Below are 21,812 nucleotides of genomic sequence, written 5' to 3' on the forward strand. Positions count from 1 at the left end.
TTGGGCATCCGGGTCTTAGTTTTAGCTTCGGTCATAGTCTCAGGGTCGTGGGATCTGACTCTGTGCTCAGCACAGAATCTGCTTGTCCTTCTCCTTTCCCCTACTTGCACGTGTGTTCTCTCTTTCTCCATCCCTCTCTTCATCTCACTCCTAAATAAATAAATAAAATCTTAAAAAAAAAAAAAAAGAAATGATGCATGTAATTTCCACCCCACCACCTTAAAAGAGGGTTAATTGTCCTGACTTCCTCTTTCCCTTCCCTTGACTAAAACAGAGGTGGGCTTCAGAGCCCAGAGCGTGTCAGTGAGGACAGTGCCCAAGGGTAGTGCTTCTCACACTCCAGTGAGCTTCGGAATTGCCCGGGGGCTTGGTCAGACTGCTGGGTCCCACCCCCAGAATTTTGAAATCTGGGCCCAAGAGCTTCCATTTCGAACAAGTTCCCAGACTGTGGTCATGCTGTTGGTCTACAGGGACCACACTCTGAAAACTGCTACCCTGGGATAAAGCAGAGCAACAAGATGGAAAGAACCCGGGTACTTAGTGTCTGGATGAAGCAGGGCTGCCCCAGCAACGAGCACATCTTGCTTTTGGACTATTATGTAAGAGATCAATAAACCTCCTTTTTTTTTTTTTTTTTTTAAAAAACCACTGTATACAGTTCAAGCAAATCTGCCTTTACCCCATCAAGGACACAGGGGACTGCCAGGTAGGGAATGGTGATCTCTAGGCAAGTTTTTGATCAATGACAGCCCTAATGTTCAATCTTCCTCTTCGATCTGCAGGTCCAGCTCTCTCTGAAGGAACCACCCCTTCCCCATAGGCCTGACTGTGCAGATGGGAGGCCACAGGGCCCTAAGCCCAGGGCAAAGCCGACTGGACCAGAGGTGGAGACCTAACCTGAGAGGGGCCCACCTAGGCTGCATGTGTGGGTTGGATCAAGCAAACGAGCTTTGGAGGCCTGGTTTGTACACCCCACCCCGACCTCCCTGCCTTCTCTCCACCAACCTGATTGTATTAAGACTTTCTTTCTTCAGTTCCCACATTCTGCCCTGAGTGGTAAGCCTGTAGGTCATAAGTATAAAGCGGGCTATACGACTCGATTGTAACACAGCAATTTGATTCTAGGAACCAAGGTCATATTTAATGTAGGAGTGTAATTGGCTCCCATTATTTTTAAAAAAATTGATGGGTTTATTGTGACTGAGAAGCCCCCCTGCCCAGTGCTTGTCCTCAAGAGAGAGAAACAGAAACGCACACACGTACACACACACACCCATAGGGTGAGAGCATGATTCCGTGTCTCCTTGCAGGGCTGTGGCGGGAGAGTTCACAAGGGCCACGGCTGCTCCTGCTGCTCCAGGGGAAGCCAGGCTGGGTGATGTCCTTCCTCATCCTTGGCTGTTGGATAGCACCATCCCTCTTCTCCACTGTCTGTGTACATGTACCTACCTGAGGGGGGGTCTCAGGTACTGGGTCTCAGGAGACCGGGAAGCGGCCTTAAAGCTCAATTTTGTTTTATCTGCACCTTGTGTTCCTGTGTTCTCAGAAAAACACTGCTCATCTAAAGGAACAAAATCCCTTGCTGTTGTTTCCACCCACCCCCACTTCCAGAACTAGAAAATTTTACCTCAGTCAGACCTATTACCGGATCTGCTCTCAGCTGGGCATTAATTTCCTTCTCCTTGGCATCTTTTGAGCTCTTCTCTTCCACAAGGCTGCCCTAGGCTGCTTGGGCTCATGACATCCCTCTCTCTTCTGCCTCCATAAGCCACAGAGTGTTTGCAGCTCACTTCCTAATTCGTCCCTTATTATACTGAAGTGTATGAACCCAGGTATCTGCATTCTCGCTTCCTGTGGATGGTGGGAACCTTTATTGGCCTCATGTCATCTGGCCTCTACTGGGCCCCCCAGGAAGTGCTTTTTTGGCTGGTTGACTGACATTTATCTGATGCCTCATTAGGAGAGGGATTTAAACTTCAGCAAGGGGAAGTATCTCCTCCCTAGGTAAAGGGACTAGATAATGTATAGGAAGCAGAAAAATTCCCATCTCCTAAAAATGGAGGAAACTTGGGTCATCTCTGAGTGGGCAGACATGACTGGATCTCTTGGCCCTGACTTATCCACAAGAGTTTCCTCCTCTTGTGGGTTCTCACCTATTTCTGCCACCACTATCCCATTGGCCCAAATATGGGTGAATAACTCCTGTAGACTGACAAAAATCATAACTGAATCACATACAACTAGATCATGTGGCTAATGGGCTGCTGCTCACCTGTCTTCAGTTCATGTTCTATCACAGGGTCTTCTTCTATCCAGCTCCCTGTCTCCCTCCAGATGGTGGTGCATGGCCTCAGGGGTAATGGGTATAAGGCATTTGTTCTTTTCTTTTCTTTTCTTTTTTAAGATTTTATTTATTTGACAGAGAGAGACAAAGAACACAGGGGGCGTGGCAGACAAAGGGAAAGAGAAGCAGGCTTCCCATTGAGCAGAGAGCACGATGTGGGGCTCCATCTCAGGGCCCTGAGCCAAAGGCAACTGCTTAACTGACTGAGCCACCCTTAGCAGAGAGCCTGATGTGGGGCTCAATCCCAGGACCCTGAGATCATGACCTGAGCCAAAGGCAGAGGCTTAACCCACTGAGCCAACCCAGGTGCCCCATGTTATTTTTTTATAGTATTCTGGATGCTTGAATTATGTATAAAAAAAAAGCCTTAAAAAGATAATGCAAATACACTTCATTACCCTAACCACCTTATGCTTTCACTTAGTAACACTGCCCCCCAAGCACATTAATAGCATTTAATAACAAATAACTTATGCGTTCTTATCTTAAAATGTTGAGCACACTATGGTGGAGCTCACTATGGTGTTGGAGCACTCTACGGTGTTGGAGCACACTACGGTGTTGTTCCAAAGTAACATCCAGGAGAGACATCCCATGTTCATGGACTGGAAGGCTTAACACAGGGAAGATGTCAAGTGTCTTCCCATTGTTCTGTGGGTTTCATGCAGTTCCTGTCATAATCCCAGCTAGGTTTTATGTAGATATAGATGAGATTATTTTAAAACTTACACAGAAGTTCCTTTAAATAGCTCAAAAAATCTTGAGAAAGAAGAATAAGGTGGGAGAAATCACTGTACCTGATATTAAGGGCTAGCTATAGTAATCAGATAGTGCTGTATTAGTAGAAGGATAGACATCAGATCAATGGACCAGAATTAAGAAACCAGAAGTGTATTTACATAAATTCACTCAACAGATTTTTCATGAAGGTGAAAAAACAATCCAACGGAGTTACAATAGACTTTTCAATAAGTGGCACTGGAGTAATTTAGTGTCCATAAGCAAAAAAAAAAAATCAACCTTGAACTAAGTGTGACATGTTTTGCAAAAATTAACTCATATGGATCATGGACTTAAATATAAGCAGAAAAACCATAAAACTACTAGAAGAAAACAGAAGAAAATCTTGGGGACCTAGGGCTAGGCAAAGAGTTCTTAAACTTGACCCCGTCTAGGAGGCTAGATACAGATGTAAGTGTGGGGGTGGAGAGGCAGAACAGTTGGCTTGTTCTATGTTTGGAGATTTTCTTGTTCTTCAGGGCAGTAAAGAAGCAGTGAAGCATTGGTTGCTTTCTATTTCACACTGAGAATTGCATGATCATAATCATATTCCTTTACTGTCTTCCATCTCCACAACTCTGGGCTCTGTAGAGGTCCTGATCCCCAAGGGGGACACATTCACCAGGAGAGCTAGTAAGGAGCCCATTGAACCCTATGGATGCTGTCTGGGCACTTTAGTAGCCAGAAAGCAAGAGAAGGGTGATCAGCTTGTCAAGGGCAATTGCCTTGTCAACAGGAGGAGGTAGGGCTTCTTTCACACGATGGAGCCTGGAAGGAACATGAGTGTGACTCAGGTGACCCACTTAGGTACCTCTTGGTACTTCTTACCCAACTGTGTTTTTGGATGGACAAAATAAGCAACTCCAACCTGAAAAAGATATGGTTTCCATGGACTCGGACATCCCCAGGAATGAGGATTTGGGTCATGACATTGGGTCAGTCATTGAGACAATAGAAGAGTTGGAAGAGGACAAGGGGATTTAGAATGGGTAGTGAAGGAAGGGGACTATGAGTATCAGTTGCAGCCCTGAGACCAACTGCTGCAGAGGCTGTCATCTGTCCGACTAACCTCCCTCTTCTATGTTTGCCTTCGGATGATCGATGTGATTTCATGGTGGCCACCTAAACTCGTTGTGCTTGCATGATCATTCCTCCAATGTTTTCAGTGCCCGAATTGTTGCACTGGTCAACACCTTCCACCTGCATACCATTGCTGTCACCACCAGGGGGAGTTTATCAGCTGGAAGGCCACCTGGAGCCAAGAGCTCTCTGTACACCATCTCCCCACCAGCTGGCTATTGGTCAACCCCGTCCCAAACCTCCATCTTAGAGTTTGCTCTCACAGTACACTTTTGCTGCCAACTACCCCAGGTTGTGGATCCTCTACAAAGTGGACATGGAGAAATGGGGTAAGAATTGCAAAACCTTCTCTGGAATGCAGGATGCGACAGAGAAAGCCTTCCGATCATGATGCAGAGCTGACAAAACCTCTGGCGGACCAACGGGGAAGTTCTAGAACAAAGGTTGCAGGTTGGAGGAGTCCCTGGGGGGAGGGGCACAGACGGAGGGAATCTCTCCTACCCCCACCTTGCTCAGTCGTTGCGCAGGGCTTCCCAGAGAAGAGGGCTTGAAAGTTGAGGTACAGCCCGAAGGATGAACAGCTGGAGGCTGTCGTGAACTGTGTTCCTTGAAGCTGCGCAGAGAATCCTTTTGTGAAGGGGGATCCGAATGGGCAACAACCCCGTGCCTGTCACTGGCCATGTTTTTCCCATGGCAGAGATAGAGCACAAGGCACATTTCAAGCCCCTGCTTCTGCCATGTCTGCTAACAGCTGATTGGCTAGAGCAAATCACATGGTCTAGCTCTGCCCACCTTAAGGTGGGCTATACAGGGGGGCTATGCTACAGGGGAGTGAAGAATTAGGACCAATAATTAGATCCATATGGGATCAAGCCTGGAGACCATAGAGCTCTGGCCATGCCCATGACTATTACTACTACCAGTCCAGGAAACCAGATACCACAGATAACCCTCAGGAAGGGCAACACTTGACTGAAAACCAAAAGTCAGGTTTGGTACCTGGTAGTCAAAATTGCAGCTTCCAGATGGGAAAGGCCAGAGCACAGAGCCGCTCCCACAGCGTCACCCAAAGCCCCTGCAGGGCAGCTCCAGGCCAGTAGATCAATAGCAATTTGGGGTGCTGGGGGCGCCATCTAAGTGACTGAACGTGATGAGAATCGGCTGCTCCCGGTCCTTGGGGAAGCACACGCACCATCCACTTAGTGCTGGAGCCTGGCCATTCTCTGGGCACTCCCATTCCTCTCCTGTCCCTTCTCCTCCTCCAGCCGGGGCTGCTCCTGCCTCTCCCACCAGCTCCTCCTGTTCTGAGTGCTCCTGGGAGGATGGAGGCTGTGGGGCCACCCCCGGCCAGGAAGTGTTTGCTGGAGGCCCTGGAGAAGCTTTTCCCTCGATTCTGCTTCCTCTGCTCCCTGGTGACCTACGCACTGCTGGGTGCTGCCCTCTTCTCGGCCATTGAGGGTGGCCAGAAGCTGGGGCCAAATGACCCAGACTTTGAGGAGTTCTTGGTGGAGCTCTGTGACATCCTGAAATGCAACAGAACAGGTAGGTGGCTCCTCTGGGTGGGGTGGGCCCTTTCTCCATGTGGGGAGGCAGCCCCCAGAGAGCAGAGGGCTGGGCGGTGGGGAGGCTGTAGGAGCCCTCAGCTTGTATCCTCTCTACCTCTGTGTGGGACCTTAGGCAAATGACTCCTCTCTGAGCCTCAGTTTTCTCCTCCATAAAACAGGGAAAACAAGAGCCTGTTAGGGTTGCTATGAAGAATGTAGGGAAAGCACTGAGCACCCAGTACGTGCTCGGGAAGGACACTTCCCTTTGCTCAGTTCCCTTTGCCTCAGTTCCAAGCCCCACCCAGATGGACAGGTTCTGAGGAGGATGGATTGCTGGAGATTTGATGAGGTTGGTTGGGGGCCATGGGTGACCAGACTTGGGGCTGGGGGTTCCTAGGCTGCTCCTCCGAATTATGCCTGCCCAGCCCCAGGACTCAGTCTACAGGAACTAGGATTCAAGGGACAATCAAACTGGGCTTGGCCCCCCAGGGGGAGCCGCCTGGCCCTCTTCTCTCCCACTTTCTGTTCCCAGTGGCCTTTTCTACCGTTGGACTCAGGGGAGGGAACTGGTAACTTGGGTGCCCGGTTTCAATCCCGGTTGCTCCCCCAACTTGCTGTGTGACCTGAAGCAGAGCTGTTGCCGTCTCTGGGTCTCAGTATGCTGGACGGTGGGGGCCCACAGTCTCAGGCCTGCAAATCATAGGGACCCTGTGGGAAGCAGATTAAGAACATGAAGCCTCTTGAAAGGCACAAGGCACTTTTCTGTCCTTACTGCATTTCGTTTGTCTTTAGTCACTTAGTCCTGCTCTGCCTTGTTCCCCAAAGTTTGCAAATATGTATTTCACAGACCAAAATAAAAATATAGAGTCCACAAGTAAAAGACAAAGGAAAAACAGCCTCTACAAGTGAGGGGAAGGATGTCCCTGGTGTGACGGGTAAGTCATCAGCTGGGCTTCTCATGGCTCCCCCCATGGACCTGACCTTGCTTCTCCAGCAGGTTTTCAGGAGGCAGAGTCTCTCCTCCATGGAGGGTCCTGCTCCTTCTCTCTGCATCTCTACCAGACAGACACACGCTGCTCAGTTGACCCAGGACATATCCTCTGCCACCGCTCCCGCCATCGCCAGGACACTGAGCCATCCCCAGCTCTGAGGGCAACAAGTTCAGAGCTTCCCAAACCTGATCAGGCATCAGAATCATCCAGGGAGCTTGTCTGAAATACACATTTCCAGGCTCTTCTCCAAACCCACTTAATCAGGATTTCCAGAGCTGGGCTGGGAATCTTACAAAGTTTCCCCGGTGATTCTGATGGACAGAATACAATGGGAACACAGGCACTGGGCCAAACCCATTTTGTTTTTGTTTTTTAAGTAATCTCTGCGCCCAATGTGGGGCTCGAACTCATGGCCCTGAGATCAAGAGAGTTGCGTGCTCTTCTGACTGAGCCAGCCAGACGCCCCTCCCACCCCGTTTTTTACTAATTTTTGTTGGAGATTTAAATGCCCGGTAAGTGTAGACCCAGTGCGGAACACATTCCTGCGTTATCGCACTGAGTCCTCATGCCACCCCCAGGGGCCTGTATGAACTGACCCCTTTCACAGATTCGGAAACGGAGGATCTGGGAGTTAAGCAGCTGGCCAAGGTCACAAACTACAAAGTGGAGCCAAGGATTCCACCCCGGGCATTGGACTCCAGAGCCCACTTGTCACCACATCATGCTCCCTCCCTGATAGGGAAGCAGCCTCAGAAAGAAGCATCCCGTCCACGGCTGTGGGAGCTACCCAGGGTCAGAGCCGGCTCTAGAATGTCCAGACTCCCAGCTCGGCGTCCTTTCACATGAGTAGTGAGCTCCCGCCACATGCCAGGGTCTCAGGATGGCTCTGAGGTCCCAAAGCCCACTGGCCACCCAGGCCAACAGAGCTATTTGGGAACCTCCCTGAGGAACCAGGGCCCCAGTCAGCTCGGCTGGCCCAGGGTCAGATGTGAAAGCCACGGCTTCCCAGAAATCCTCAGGCGCCTTGGTGCCCACAGATCCCAGTATGAGTACCAAATGCCATCAGTCTTAATGACCTCCGGGAGTAGGGATGGTTTGTATCCATATAAGAGCTTGCATTTCATAAGACCCATTTTGTTTTCAATTCTCAAAACCTTGTGAAAGAGACTGAGCAGAAGTAGAATGCCCCTTTGCAAAGCGAAAGACGCGGCGGCTCAGAAATTTCTGGAAGCCCCCTTAGGCCACACAGCAATCCTGTGGCTGAGGTTGTGCCAGACCCCTGGGGGACTCTCCCTGAGGGCTCTTCTCACAGGGGACAAGGCCTTGTCATCTCCGCAGGAACTAAGTGCAGAGACAGCAAAAGCAGAACCAGGTTTTGGCATTAAGGGGCCACAAGGCAGTGGGGTCCTGTTCCCTGGGGAAGACCCCTGCATGTGGTGGGACCTCTCTTGAGCAAAACCCCCTCCCTCACTCTGGTCCTCTCTTTCCCCAGTGGAGGAAGGCAGGAAACGGGACCTCGGGGTGCTGCTGCAGAAGGTGAAGCCCCACTGGCTTAACGGGTTTGCAGACTGGTCCTTCCTGAGCTCGCTCTTTTTCTGCTGCACAGTGATCAGCACCGTGGGTAAGTCCCAGGGCAAGGGCAGGCCTTGGGGGGGAGATGTCGGGGGAGCAAGAGGGAGCAGGGGGAGGCTGGGGCGCCTTGGTGGGGAGGTAGAATATTCAGTTCACTCGGTCAAGTAATGGTGCAGGAGGGCCGGCCCTGTGCTGGGTCCACTGGGCCGAGGGGCCACGTAAATCTGCAGGACTGTGCTCCCTCCTAAGGTGGGGACTCCTACTTGGAGGAATTTGGAAAGACTACCCTCCCTTCTGGTGGGTGCAGCCCCTTGCCCCTGGTGGAGGCCCCAGGGAGCAAGGTATGGCTTGCCTTTCAGCCCCCTTCTGCCCCTTGGCTGAATATTCTTGTATGAAACACCTCCTGCCAGTGGTACCCGCCGGCCCAGGCTCCCGGGTGACCGGATGGGGTCAGCCTGCGATGTATTCGGGGTATCGTGGGGACGCAGAGTAAGGGCAGCTGCCCCAGGCTTGGGGTGGTCCGTCTGAGAGGCGACACTTTAATGGTAAGAACATTTTAAAGGCTCCCAGGAGGGGGTGACGGCCAGGCTGAGTCAGGGAGAGCAGGAGGCGCCAGTGTGGGGGAACGTGGGCGTGAAGAGGCCACTCCAGGCCCGGTGTGGACAAAGGCCCAGTAACAGAAGGAATCGAGGGCATTGTAAGGAGGTTAATTAGGGGTGACGAGAGGGGGAGGGAGAGGAGGGCCCAGTGCACAGGAAGGCCCTGCAAGCTGGGCTAAGGAGTTTGGGTTGATCCTGAGGGCAGTGGGGAATGTCCTTTAAACAAGGGAAGAACAGGGTAGCGCAGCGTTCCGGAAAGATCACCCCAGCTGTAGCGCGGGGTGGGGGTGGGGGACAAGAGAGGGTAAGACTGGCAGCAGGGGGAGCAGTAGGGGGGCTTCTGCGGCAGCCTGTGAGAGCGAGGATGGCATCCTCATCCAGGACAGTGGTCTTGAGGACAGAGAAGAGGATTAGAGGAAGTCTTTGCGGGAAAGTCTGCAGTGTTCGGATACCTGGGGGATGAGGAAAACATTAGTCTCTAGCTCTGCTGGGTGGGACCGACAGGCTGCGGGGAGGGTGGTGAAGACCCTGGGTCCGGGGATGGAGGCAATGATTCGGGGCCAGTCAAGGTCAAGTCTCCAGGGGAGCTTCCAAGGGGAGACATGCAGCCCTGCTGGAAATGTGGGTCTGAGGCTCAGGGGTCTGGGCAAGGTTGGGGAGCTGGGTTTCAGAGTCACTAGCATATAGATGACAACTGACTCCCAGGGAACAGAGGGGAGCAACGAAGCGGGGAGGCGTGGTGTGGGGAAGGGAGCTGGTGCCCAGAGCAGGACTGGGAGCGCTGACAGTGAGGTGAGAGAGGAAGAAGGGCTGCGGTAGTAATGGGGACCAACAGTTACCCTCGGGGTACTAAGCTGCCTCTTTTAAAGCTCAGAGAGGTCTTATGAATCAGGTGGGGGAGCCTGAGCCCAGAGAGGTGTTGTTAGGGGCCAAGAACACACAGTGAGTAGAGCTGGTGCCCACGAATAGGCCTCGAGACTCCAAGTCCAGTGCTCTTTCCCCAGACTAGCCTGCCAGTCTTGCAGGTCCGTGGGGGTGCTGCAGTGATGCTGCCCAGTCCTGCCCAGGGAGCCCCAGGGAGAGTCTTCCTGTGCCTGGGGCACAGGGGCAGCTCAGATTCCCAGAGAGACCTTGTGTCTGGCTGGAGTTGATGCCAGGGCCTGGAAGAAAAGGCGCTTGGAGAGAAGGAGCCTGCCTCACCCCATTCCCTGCACTTCCTTTACGTGCGTCTTCAGCCCCAAAGCAAGGATTCCTTATGTGCAAGTCATTGACCCAGGGCAGTCGTTCCAGAGCCCAGGGTAGAGGGGAGGGTGTGGGGCAGAGCTGACCCCTACAGTGCCCACGTGCTCATTTAAAGGGGGCCCCAGGGGTGCCTGGGTGGCTCAGTCATTAAGGATCTGCCTTTGGCTCAGGTCATGATTCCAGGGTCTTGGGATCGAGCCCTGCATTGGGCTCCCTGCTCAGCGGGAACCTGCTTCTCCCTCTCCCACTCCCCCTGCTTGTGTCTCTCTCTTGCTGTGTCTCTCTCTCTCTGTCAAATAAATAAATAAATAAATAAATAAATAAATAAATAAACAAAATCTTTAAAAAGAGGGGGAGCCCAGATCCTCTTCTCGGGGGCCACACAAAGTGTGGTCTCCTGGGGGACAGAGCAGAGAACAGACAGGAGTGGGGGGGGCATGGCAGGAGCAGTGGCCTCCTGAGCTAGGGACCTGGGGCTGCTCTTACACTTAGCTGCTGTGTCCCTGGGCCCCCCTCTGAGGATGCTTGAGGGACTAAGGGCCCCTGGCTTCTCTCCGCGCGCTGCAGCAGGCTGGGACAGGTGGGAGGGGCCGCTCCAGGGCTGGCAGGAGTCTCCCCAGCTGGGAATGGGGTCACAGGAGGGCAGGTGGTGAGGCTGCCCTCAGCCAAGGCTCAGGAGCTCCTGGGTCAGCATCCTCACTGGGAGTGTGGCCCATGGCTCCACCCTGGCCGCTCTCGGCCAATTCAAGAGAGTACCAGTCCCTGAGAGGGATGGGCCTACAAGGGTTGCAGAGCCCAGGCCGTGGCTGCGTGCTGGGGCTGCAGCTCCTTCCCACGTGGGGAGTGGAGCACCCTGGACAGCCGTGGACCCTGGAGACTGGCCATCTGGGGTCGGCGGTGTGACCATCAGGGAGCAATGTGGCCCTTCTGACTCCCTCGTCGGTAACGCCTCCCAGGCCTGCCTTGCAGGTCACCGTGAGGATAAATGTAGGTGACACCAGGACCCGCTCAGCTGCCGCTCACGGAAAATCCAACCCAACGGGCTTCAACCGCAAGGAGAACATGCTCCCTCCGGAGTAAGAAGTCCGTGGAGGCAGCTCCGGGGCCGGTTCACGTGCGGCTCGGCCGTGGCCTTGAGCCTCAGGTCCTCTCCCATCCTGCTTAGCGGCTCAGCAGGTCACCAGGGTCCAATCCGGTCGCGCGGCACTGCATGTCCGACTGAGAAGGGGCTGGCCGTCACCACCAGCAAAGAAACTCTTCCTAGAAACCCCCCACACCTGAGTCAGTCCTGGCAGATGACCAGAAGGACTTAGACCAATTGGATCTATCTCTAAATCGGGGGGTGGGGGAGCAGCGGTACCCCAAGAAAGATGAAGGAATAGTTGCTGGAGTGAACACCCCGCGTTTGCGGCGACAGCTTCACGGATGGACGCGAGTTTGCGCTCAAGCGCGCCCCCAGGTGGCTCCTTTCAGAGCCGGGCTCTTCCCCTCCTTGCGGCTACAGGCAGGGAGGGACCGGCAGAAAGAACACCGCTAACTACCGCCCTACTGGGCAATTCCCAGCGCCGAGCATGGTCTGTCCAGCCTTTATATGCACGATCTTATCTAAGCCTCATGACACGACCGGCCTATGGGGCAGGGGCTGTGCCATTTAGCGGCGAGCTGAGGCTCTGGAGAGGGAGCTCACAGCCCCCAAGGCAAGGTCGGAGAGCAGCTGGCCTTTCCAGAGAGACCCACAGCTCAGTGGAGCAGCAGTGGCAGGGAAGCAGCAGCCTCAAGGAAGGTAGTGGAGATGAGCAAAGGGGTTCAGTCCGTTTTCCTTTTCCTGGAGAACTTCAGGGGATTAACCTAATGCAGGCTTTCTGGGCAGGCACCATGGACATCTCGAGCTAGATGATTCTTCACGGTGGGGGCTGTCCTGGGCATTGTAGGAAGATTAGCCGCATCCCTGGTCCCTACCCACCTGAGGGCCCTACTTCTCCTGCTGCCTCCACATTGTCAAATGTCCCCTGGGAGGCAAAATTTTCCCCAATGAGAACTGATCGAATGCGGTGGTCTCTGGACCCGTTAGCATGCATGAGCATCACCTGGGAACCTATTAGAAATGAGAATGAATTCTCAGGCCCCATCCTAGACCTGCTGAGCTGGAAACTATAGGTGTGGGGCCCAGGAATCTGTATTTAATAAGTTCTCCAGGCAACGCTGATGCACGCCAATGCTTGCAAAGCTCTGATGCGATTTGACGGTTCTCGGCCCTGGCTGCACATTGCCTGGCTATCTTTTATGAGCTCCCAAGCCTGGACCCTAAGCAATCAACTCAGAGTCTCTAGGGACAAACCCAGGCCTCAGTATTTTTCAGAGCCCTCCAGGTGATTCTAATGGGAGCCCAGGCTGTGAACCACTGATCTAATGGAAATGCATTATCTTGGTTTAAGTCCCAAGAAAGCGAGGCTACCATCAAATCAATTAGGACATCATGCCGTCCGGTAATTACAACTGGAAGAGGATGTCGGGGAGGTTCTCCGCTGCCTGTGATCAAGAACAGTGTTTGAAGTGCTTCCTGCCCTCCATCTCTGGGCCACCCTTAATGCACCTGGCCTTGATGGGGAAAAAGGGACACCTGGCAGGTGTGAGGTTGGTCAGTCCCCAGTCATTTCCGACTGGGTCAGTCTCCTTGGATTAGAAAGTAAAGTGTGTGGGGGCTCTTCGGGGGCTCAGTCCGTTAAGCTTCGGACGCTTGATCTCAGGGTCAGGAGTTCAAGCCCCACATTGAACTCCATGCTGGGCGTGGAGCCTACTTAAAAAGAAAGAAAGTAAGTAAAGTGCATGGGTTATTAAATACTCACAGCCTAAGTGAAGTGGGCTGACCGTACTGGAATATAGGAATACATTATAAGAAATGATGGGATTTTCCGTTATGCATCTCAGCATTCAATAATGGGTACAGTTAATACAATTTCCTTCACAGGGGCCACATACTCTCTCAGGTTTGCTTCCTTGAAGCATTTTCTGAAAAATGGCATATCTCCTAGACTCAACGTGTTCTACCTCGAGGCCACCTCTAGTTTAAACCCGCTAAATTCGCCCTTGCCAAGGAGAACACTGGGGGGGGGCAGGTGGACAGGGAAGCCTTCAGCTGAGGGGTGCATGCCCTTGTCGGCTTTGAGCTGTGCCACCCCAGACAGGGCCCCTGACTTCCCTGTTCCTTGTCCACTAAATAATGGTAATAACGATGGTTGTTGGCATTAGGGATTTTGCAATGCAGGGAATTTTCACTCTAAAAGGCACTTTATTCTAGCAATGGGATGTTCTTTTCTTTAAAATAGATCTGATGCTGGGACCCTATCCTAGAAGCCGAGAGGTTTCTACTGTGGAGTGTCTCCTGACTTGCCTGGGAGTGCACAAGAACCCAAGGGGCTTTTCCACCATCTAGAAAACAGGGTGGTCCCCCTCTCTGGGCCCTCATGGCTGCTGGGGACCTGCTAAGCACTGGTGGCTGCATGGGGCTTATGAAAAGCTTTGGCCCAAGAATCTTCGTTGACACCTGGGGCTCCATGGCCAGGTCTGAGCTCCTTCCCCTCCACAAGAGGCTCCAGGTGCCCTCGTCCCTCATCTTCCCTGCTCCAGAGAATCTTTCCATGCCTTCCTTCATGGCTGGAGTGACCAACTGCCCAGTTTGCCTGGGACTGCCACAGTTTTAGCACAGAAACCCCTCAGTCCTAGGCAAACTAGGCAGATGGTCATCCCACCGGTGGCCCACCTCTGTTCCTCTTCTCCACCTTCTCCTTTAAGACCACACCCCCACCTTCATCACCTCAGTGCTTCTTGGCTTTTACTGAAGCCCGGACAGGGCTCTGAGGCCTCTTGTGCAACCTCTTCTCCTAGAGGCGACAGCCGGAGCTGCTGGAGACCCTCAGGGAAAAGGGAAGGGAAACAGAGGCATTTGGAACCCTTGGTATTGTCTCAGCAAGTCCTGCCCCCTGAAACAAACCTGGGTTTCTGATGGGAGGGTTAGCCGACGTGGCCCCCATTCCCGTCCCCTGGTGTATACACCTGTTGGGTCCTCACCACATCCTACAGATGGTGGAGAGCTAAGCTCAAGGCCTTGCTTCCTTCTCAGCTAGGAGCTCTAAAGGGCAGGACCTCTGCCTGTTTCCCACTGTACCCCCAAGCCCACCCACAAGTGCCAGGCATGAATTAGGTGCTCAATAAAGGCGAGTCCAGGAGGGGCGCCTTGTTCTAATCGCTCATGGGACAGTGCGCTCTTTTATGTCCTGTGGTTGATCTCCACCTGCCGCAGCAAGCTCACCAGTGTGGCTACATGATTCACATCTGCCTCTCTCCCTACACCAGAAACTCAGCAAGGTGGGATTCTGTATCTGTTCTGCTCACCACGGTGTCCCCAGCGCATGCAGTAAGCGCTCAATGTGCACATACGTTATGAAGGCACATTCAGATTGAACTGCCCCTGCCACCAAATGCCACCAATTTGCCTCGTGGAATCAGCCAAGGGAGGTGTGGAGTGCTCTGGGATGGATGCCAACCGATGAGACCGTTTGAGGTCCGCAGCACTCTCCCGGGACCCTGGTGTTTGGGGGAACCCGGATGCGTGCCTGACGCTGGAAGGCAGAGCCTGAGGCCAGAGCTGGCCACCGGGAGCCGGGAGCTGGGGCTGGGGTTTAGCCAGCCAGCGGAGCAAGTGCTGTTGAGTCAATTTGCATAATTGGCCTAGGTTTTTCTGTATTAATCATCCTTTATGACATCAAAAATTAAACACAGGCATTTAATACAAAAGCATTTCCCTCACTCTGTTGAAGTCACTGAGCTCGCTCCCTCCAGAAGCTCCGGATGCCTGGGCTGTGGGGTTTAAGGCCTCTCTGTTCTGGCCCCGCTGTAGATGGGAGGGTCGGGGCTGGGGTGATGGGAGGGGGGCGGCGCCTGAAGAGCACGGAAGCCTCAGCCCACCCCTCCCTTTGCTTGGCTGACTGGTTTGTGAGAATGGCAATGTTCCACCACCTTGGGTGCTCCAATGCCAGTGTGACAAGTCTAAAGCTTGACTGCCAACTCCACTCTTCGTCCCTGAACGCTCTTGGCTGGGTTGCTCCATTTCTCCAAGCCTCAGTTTCCCCACCTGTGAATGGTGATAACATCCGCCTCTGCAGGTGGGGCACTGCCAGCCCCCAGTAAGCGCGACCGGCAGTAATGATCAGCCTGAGCGTGGGGACACCAGCATTTCTCAGCTTTGCCCGATGGGTCAGGCCCTGGTCTCACGTCATCCTTCCAGGGGGTCAATATACAAAGCGGGGATTGCCTCCCTGTATTATGGGCAAGAAACTTGACCACGTGAGCACAAGTCAAGTAAGGTTCTAGGAAATGGCAGAGCTGGGATTCGAGCTCAGGTTGGTAAGAGTCTCGATGCTGGGATCCTTACCACTTCACTAGCGTTTGTGAACGTGTTGGTCTAATCTACTAAACCTCAGTGGCTCCGAGGGCAGCAACTTGTATCTCATACCTTCCATCCTTCCACTGTCCCTCATGCTATGTACACTGCTGTACACTGTTGGCATATACTAAAGGCCCATTATGGAGGAACAAATAAAGGAGGGGTCCAGACATCCCGGGGAGGACAAGGGTGGCTTCTTAAAAACAGGTGCTTTTGTGGAGGATGAAGGAGGAGGTGGGTCTGAGGGCAGAGCCGACCCCCGCCTCCCCCCTGCATGTGTCCCGCCGTGCCGATGTTCAGAAATGGCCGCGGCAGAGTGAAAAGCAATCAGCTCACTCCCAGACACGCTTGTTCCCTGCCAAGAACGTCTTGGGTCCAAGATCTGGACATGCCATGCTCCTTCTCCTAAAGAGAAGCTGAGTCTCCCCTGTCACTGCCCCCAGCAAAGCAAGCCCAAGGCCAGATGGCTGGTGAATGTATTAAGATGAGTATTTTCAAATACATTGTGTAAACCATCGTACCAAGGAAGAGAAATGGCAGAAGGTCTCTTGAAAGCTTTTTCGGGGGAGGGGGAAGAGCAGACAACCATTCCTGGGCTCTGTGCTCTCTTTCAGGTTACGGCCACATCTACCCCGTCACCAGGATCGGTAAATATCTGTGCATGCTCTACGCACTCTTTGGCATCCCCCTGATGTTCCTAGTCCTCACGGACATAGGTGACATCTTGGCCACCCTCCTGTCTACATCTTACAATCGGTTCCAAAAACTCCCATTCTTCCCGCCTCCCCTTCGCCAGTGGTGCTCCCGCCTCCTCTGCAGAAGGCTGGCCACCAAGCCCGCGGCTGAAGCTGTCCCCAGGATCATCATAGACGCCCAAGAGCTTCCGGGTCCCAAACCCGGCCCGTGTCCCTCCGCCCCAAGCAGCAACACGGATCTGTTCGAGAGACTTCTTGCACGAGAGACACAGAACACGCTGCCCCCGCCCCCGCGGGCCGTGGAGAGGAGTAACTCATGTCCCGAGCTGGTGTCAGGACGACTCTCCTACTCGGTCATCAGCAACCTGGATCAGGTGGGACGGCAGGTGGAGAAGCTGGACGTGCCCCTCCCGGTCATTGCCCTCCTTGTGTTCGCCTACATTTCCTGTGCAGCCGCCATCCTCCCCATCTGGGAGAAGCAGCTGGACTTCGAGAACGCCTTCTATTTCTGCTTCATCACATTGACCACCATTGGGTTCGGGGACACCGTTTTAGAACACCCCCATTTCTTCTTGTTCTTCTCCATTTATATCATCATTGGGATGGAGATCGTGTGCATTGCTTTCAAGTTGGTGCAAAACAGGCTGGTTCACATCTACAAAAATTTCATGATGTTCTTTGCAAAAGGGGTATTTTACCAGCCTGTTAAAAAGTGAGATCTCTGCCATCTCTTGTGTGACAGACGCCAGCAGCGCTGGTCTCTTCATGTTGTCTTTTGGGGTCCAGGGTAGTTAGAACTGGTGTCCCTGCAGCCTGTCCCCCGAGACCTTGGGGCTTAAAGACAAATCCTGCATGAGGGCTGATTTTGGTCCTGACGCCCAGCGGAAGCTTGGCCAATGCCCTTCATATCAAAACGTTAGACAAAAACTATCACCATCCTCCAAAGCCCAGTTAATGGGAGCCCCGTCTTCATTTTTCAAATGTCCCACCTGATGTAGATGAAAATACCTTATGAATGTCATAGCTTCTCTTGAGTCACCAGAAAAAAAACTACCTTTGCTCTTACAATTTGTACTTTCAGCTCAGTTAAAATCTGCCCGAGCTCCTCCCTGTTCACCCTCGATGAAACAGCGGGTCTGACTGTCCTCTTCTCTTGAACGGCTTCCTGGATGTGTGCAAGGTCAGCCCAATCCCAGCCCACGCAAGATACACTGAGGCCAGGGTGGGATTGTCACCTGTGTCCCCATGGGCCTGGGATACTCCGACTGCCAGATTCTGTATAGACCAGTGTTCTCACTCAGGTGGAAAGCTGGTGCTTCCTGAGTGAGGAGGCACGTGCAAATGTTGATGCCTTGGGGGGATGATTGGTACAGGAGGGGCCGGCTCTCAGCGGGGGGATACGCGCCTGAGCTGTTCCTGATTGAGTTGGCACGTGAATGAGCTGGGCTGTTTAGCAGATGCTGTGGGTGCCCCACTCTTATGCCCTGGGACTCCAGCTTCCTTTGCCCGAGGAGTGTTCCTAGTCCCTAAAGCATGGGCATATGCGGGGCAGGCTAGAAGTGTCAGGGGTGAGCCCTCCTGGGTGCACGCCGCCGCCAATAGCTGACAGGAGCAGGTGGATGGATGGTGCCCGACAGCCTGCCCCTCCCATGGGCTGACTCTGGGTCGGACCCAACACCGTCTCCCCAAGTTCCCCAGTGGAATGGAGCCTCCGTTGCTCATCTGTACCCCCTGCCTTGGCCTCCTTCATCTTGATTTCATTTTTCCATTCCTCTTGAGGTCACTGCCAATGACCCACCTGCACATGCATCCTTGACCCAGAGTCACTCCTGGGAAGCCCAGCGGGGGGAAGGCTGTAACAAGTCAGGGGGCAGACAGGCTTGGGGCAGGACAAGTCTTCCTAGTTCCTTGACTGGTTACGAGAAATGTCTTATTTGGGAGAATCAGTGTTTCTGGAAAACTTCTTTGAGAGAGTCTTGGAAATCCGGTGATTGGCAAAATGAGTCCGTAGGTAAGTGGTGAACCTTGCTCCGAGGTATAGCACGAAAATCACAAAAACCAATAAGAAGTGCTGGGAGGTTCCAATTAGAAAGGAAAGGAAGCACCTACCTTTTGAACCTTTTCTGGTGTGCCTTCAGTTCACTGCCAAGGGCCAGCTCTCAGACCATCCTCGGGTCTTCCTTTCTGGATCTTTCCTCCTCCTCCCCACAACTACGAGGTTCCTGCCCCTTCAACTCTTTAAGACCTGCCCCAGGAAAGGGAATTGACAAGGGGTAAACAAGAACCACTGAGAGACAGAAAGCCCCGAAAATGGGATTTCAGGCAGCAGCTCACCAGGATTAGGATTTTTATGGGGTTTCTTAACCTCCCTGAAACCACAGAGGCCCGGGGGCAGCAAAGCCCCCTTGAACTCAAGAGTCAATCTGGATGGGCCTCTCAGATGGGAGCACACGATGGGACCGGAGGGCTCTTCAAGGTTCACTGAGTTCTATAAACATTTATGGAGTGATTGCTGCTTTCCACTCGCAAGGAGGATTCCAAAGATGACGCGGGTACACCCTCAGCAGCATGGGGGTAATTACAGGTGGTTTCGAATCTCGGCTCCTCCCTTCTGGAGGCAAAGGCACATCCTGTTCCAATGCGAATGTGCGGTCTGTCAGGGACACATTTTTACGTAGATTAAGCATCGCGATCGTTTGCTTAGTGGACTTGCTAGTGGGTGGTCTTCGGCGGTTCTGGGAAGGCCCCGCGTGCCTTCCTGCTCCTCATTTCTTGCCCACACGTACCCCATATTCCAGCCACCCTGGACTGGTTGTTTCTGCATCCCTGTGCGGGACTGTGAATTCATTCCTCTGAGGGTTTGCTGGGTGCTTCTCAACCTTGCCTGGACACTGACACCCAAGGGGCTTCAAAGAACTCACAGGTCTCCTTCCCCTCTCCAAGAGAGTCTGTCATTGGTCTGGGGCGCCCGCTGGGCATTGGGGTATGGGGGTGATCCGAGTGTGTGGTCGGAGTTGAGAACCATGGCACTAGCTGCTCTCTTGGCCTGAATGCTTTTATCTCATCCAGGATAGATGAAGACTCATCTTCTAGGTTTCGCGCAGGTAGCAGCTCGTCAGGGTAGTGACCCCTGACTTCTGGGAGTGGTCATTGTGGCCTCCCCCGTGTCCCCCACTGCACTCACTCCTTAGTTCCAGTACTGTAGCTGGGCCTTCTCCAAACTCGGGTCGGCCCCGCTTAACGATTGTGTCTTTTTCCATCATCATTGTTCTTTAGGTTTTATTTTATTTTATTTTATTTTATTTATCTTATTTTATCTTATCTCTTTACTCGGCTCTACACCTAGCCTGGAGCTCTATGAGGGGCTCCATCTCCTGACTCTGAGATCAAGACTTGAGCTGAGATCGAGTCAGACACTTAACTGACTGAGCCCTCCACATGCCCCTATCATCACCGTCCTCGCTCCCCTGTAATCCTCTTCCCCCTGGTCAGCAGTGTCTGCCGCATACACAGAGGGGAACGGAGGGCAGGACCAGGTACACAAACGCCATGGAGTCAGCCACCACTTACTGCACACTTGCCATATCCGGGTCTTTGAGCTGAGTCCTCATGCCTTATCTTATATCTTATCTAACAGTCCCTGTAGCGCTGAGAGAATGGTGCCCATTTTACAGGGGAGGAAGTCGAGGCCAAGTAGCTAGCTCAGGGACGTAGCAAAGCTGACTCTAAGTGCATCAGATAGCTGCATCCCCGGGGAACTTGTTGGAAATGCAGATTCTCAGGCTCCATCCAAGACCTACTAGATCAAAATGCTGGACAGTGAGCTCAGTGTTGTTTTAAGAAGCCCTCCAGAGGATTCTGATATTTGATTTAGAATGTTGGATTCTCAAGCTTGAAAACCACTGCTCTAACTGCTGTATTCATAGCCTCCCTGAGACTCACCAGTTGGCGGTCGGGGTGGTGGCGGGTGGGGTGGGGTGGAACGGTCACCTGGGAGAAGGCATGAGGTCTCCTGGATGGGGAAAGGACCCTGCAGAGGTAGACCCTCCGGCGGGGAGGGCCTCCTGCAGACTGGAATGGACCCTGTCCCCAGAAGAGCTAACACTCTGTCCTCTCCAAACTCTTGGTGATCAGGGGAGCCCGTGATCAAATCCCCAGCAGCACTGGGCTCTCTAGGAAGGGCTGTAGCGTCTCAGCTCAGCTAGAGTCAGCCTGGGGACTTAGGGGACTGGGAAGTGGCCCAGAGGCTCCTGGACCGGGACAGAAGGGAGCATTTCGGTGATCACCTACTGCATCTCTCACTTGGGGCAGAAACTCCAGGTGCCCACGCACAGCTTGTCTCTGACCTCCCAGCACCTGGACCAAAGCCTTTGGGAGGCGCAGCCCTACGGCTGTGGAGGTTGGCCTGTCCAGCTGTGCAGAAGCCCATATACCAGCACATGGTATTGTTAGATTCTACTCCCCCCTCCTTTTTTTTTTTTTTAACAGAAGAAGAAACAACTTCTTCTTTAAAAAAAAAAAAAGATTTTATTTATCTATTTGACAGAGATCACAAGCAGGCAGAGCAGCAGGCAGAGAGAGAGGGGGAAGCTGGTTCCCTGCTGAGCAGAGACTCCTGATGTGGGGCTCCATCCCAGGACCCTGGGATCATGACCTGAGCGGAAGGCAGAGGCTTTTAACCCACTGGGCCACCCAGGCGCCCCAAGAAACTGAAGTTCTGCTCTAGGATGTTAAGCAGTTCTCTCAAGATGACATTTAAGACATGGGATGAAGGACGAAGGAGCAGCCCTGGGAGACCCAGTCCCCGCAGAGCCTGGGGACTGCGAAAGCGAGCGCTGCCCAGGGAAGGGTCACAGGTCCTGGCCGGTGCTGCCAGGTGAGATGAGGACTCCGAGCTTCATAGGGTGGGGAAACCGGAGGAACAGCTCCCGCCAGCGCACTAGGACGTGTCGGGCGGCTGGACCGCGCTTCCCAGAGCGGCCAGCAGGTGGCGCCACCAGACCGCTCGGGTCCCGCGCTCCGAGGCCAGCAGGTGGCGCGTCCGCCATGGCCTCCCTGCAAGTGGCCGCTTCAGATTTCTGTCCTCGCAGCGGTTCCCAAAGAGGAGGCTCCTCGCCTTTCCCCGCCGCGGACATGGGGGAAGCAGCACGTTTGTGAGCTCTTGTCCTCGGAGCAGCGGTCTAGACGGGGCGCTTCGGACTCCTGTCCTGGCATGACCCCCAGAGAGGGGGTGCCAAGTACCACGGTCCCTGTACCCTGCTCCTCAAACCACATGTCCTGCCAAACTCATGTCAGGGCCGGAAATGTTAGCCCTGGAGTCCTAGCCATAGTCCTGTCAATAATACCCCCTTCACCCTGCATCCTTCTTCCCGGATCCACCAGACCCTCTCCTGAGAGCGGGGTCTCCCAGCAGACAGCGGAAGCCTGCCGGAAAGACGCTTGGAAGCTTCTGCAATGTCCAGCCGCCCTGTCCCACCCGAAGTCCACTGGGTTGGAGCTCTGTGAGTGGTGCCCAGGGATA

At 53.5% G+C, this 21,812-nt stretch overlaps 1 protein-coding gene across 1 annotated transcript; it reads left to right on the plus strand.

The window, feature by feature from the left end:
• Positions 1 to 5,526: 5,526 nt before the first annotated feature.
• On the plus strand, positions 5,527 to 17,007 carry LOC111144704 (potassium two pore domain channel subfamily K member 18). Its single transcript, XM_022499139.1, has 3 exons — positions 5,527 to 5,746; positions 8,233 to 8,361; positions 16,211 to 17,007. The coding sequence occupies exons 1-3, from the start codon at positions 5,527 to 5,529 to the stop codon at positions 17,005 to 17,007; spliced, it is 1,146 nt and encodes a 381-aa protein (XP_022354847.1).
• Positions 17,008 to 21,812: the final 4,805 nt, after the last annotated feature.

The sequence above is a fragment of the Enhydra lutris genome, unplaced genomic scaffold (assembly GCF_002288905.1).
Source record: "Enhydra lutris kenyoni isolate GAN:26980312 unplaced genomic scaffold, ASM228890v2 scaffoldscaffold12, whole genome shotgun sequence".
In the NCBI taxonomy this organism is placed as follows: domain Eukaryota; kingdom Metazoa; phylum Chordata; class Mammalia; order Carnivora; family Mustelidae; genus Enhydra; species Enhydra lutris.

Coding starts and splice junctions, on each gene's coding strand:
- LOC111144704 (XM_022499139.1), top strand. CDS start 5,527: ATGGAGGCTGTGGGGCCACCCCCGGCCAGGAAGTGTTTGCTGGAGGCC. Junction 5,747..8,232: donor CCTGAAATGCAACAGAACAG/GTAGGTGGCTCC, acceptor CTCTTTCCCCAG/TGGAGGAAGGCAGGAAACGG. Junction 8,362..16,210: donor CACAGTGATCAGCACCGTGG/GTAAGTCCCAGG, acceptor GCTCTCTTTCAG/GTTACGGCCACATCTACCCC.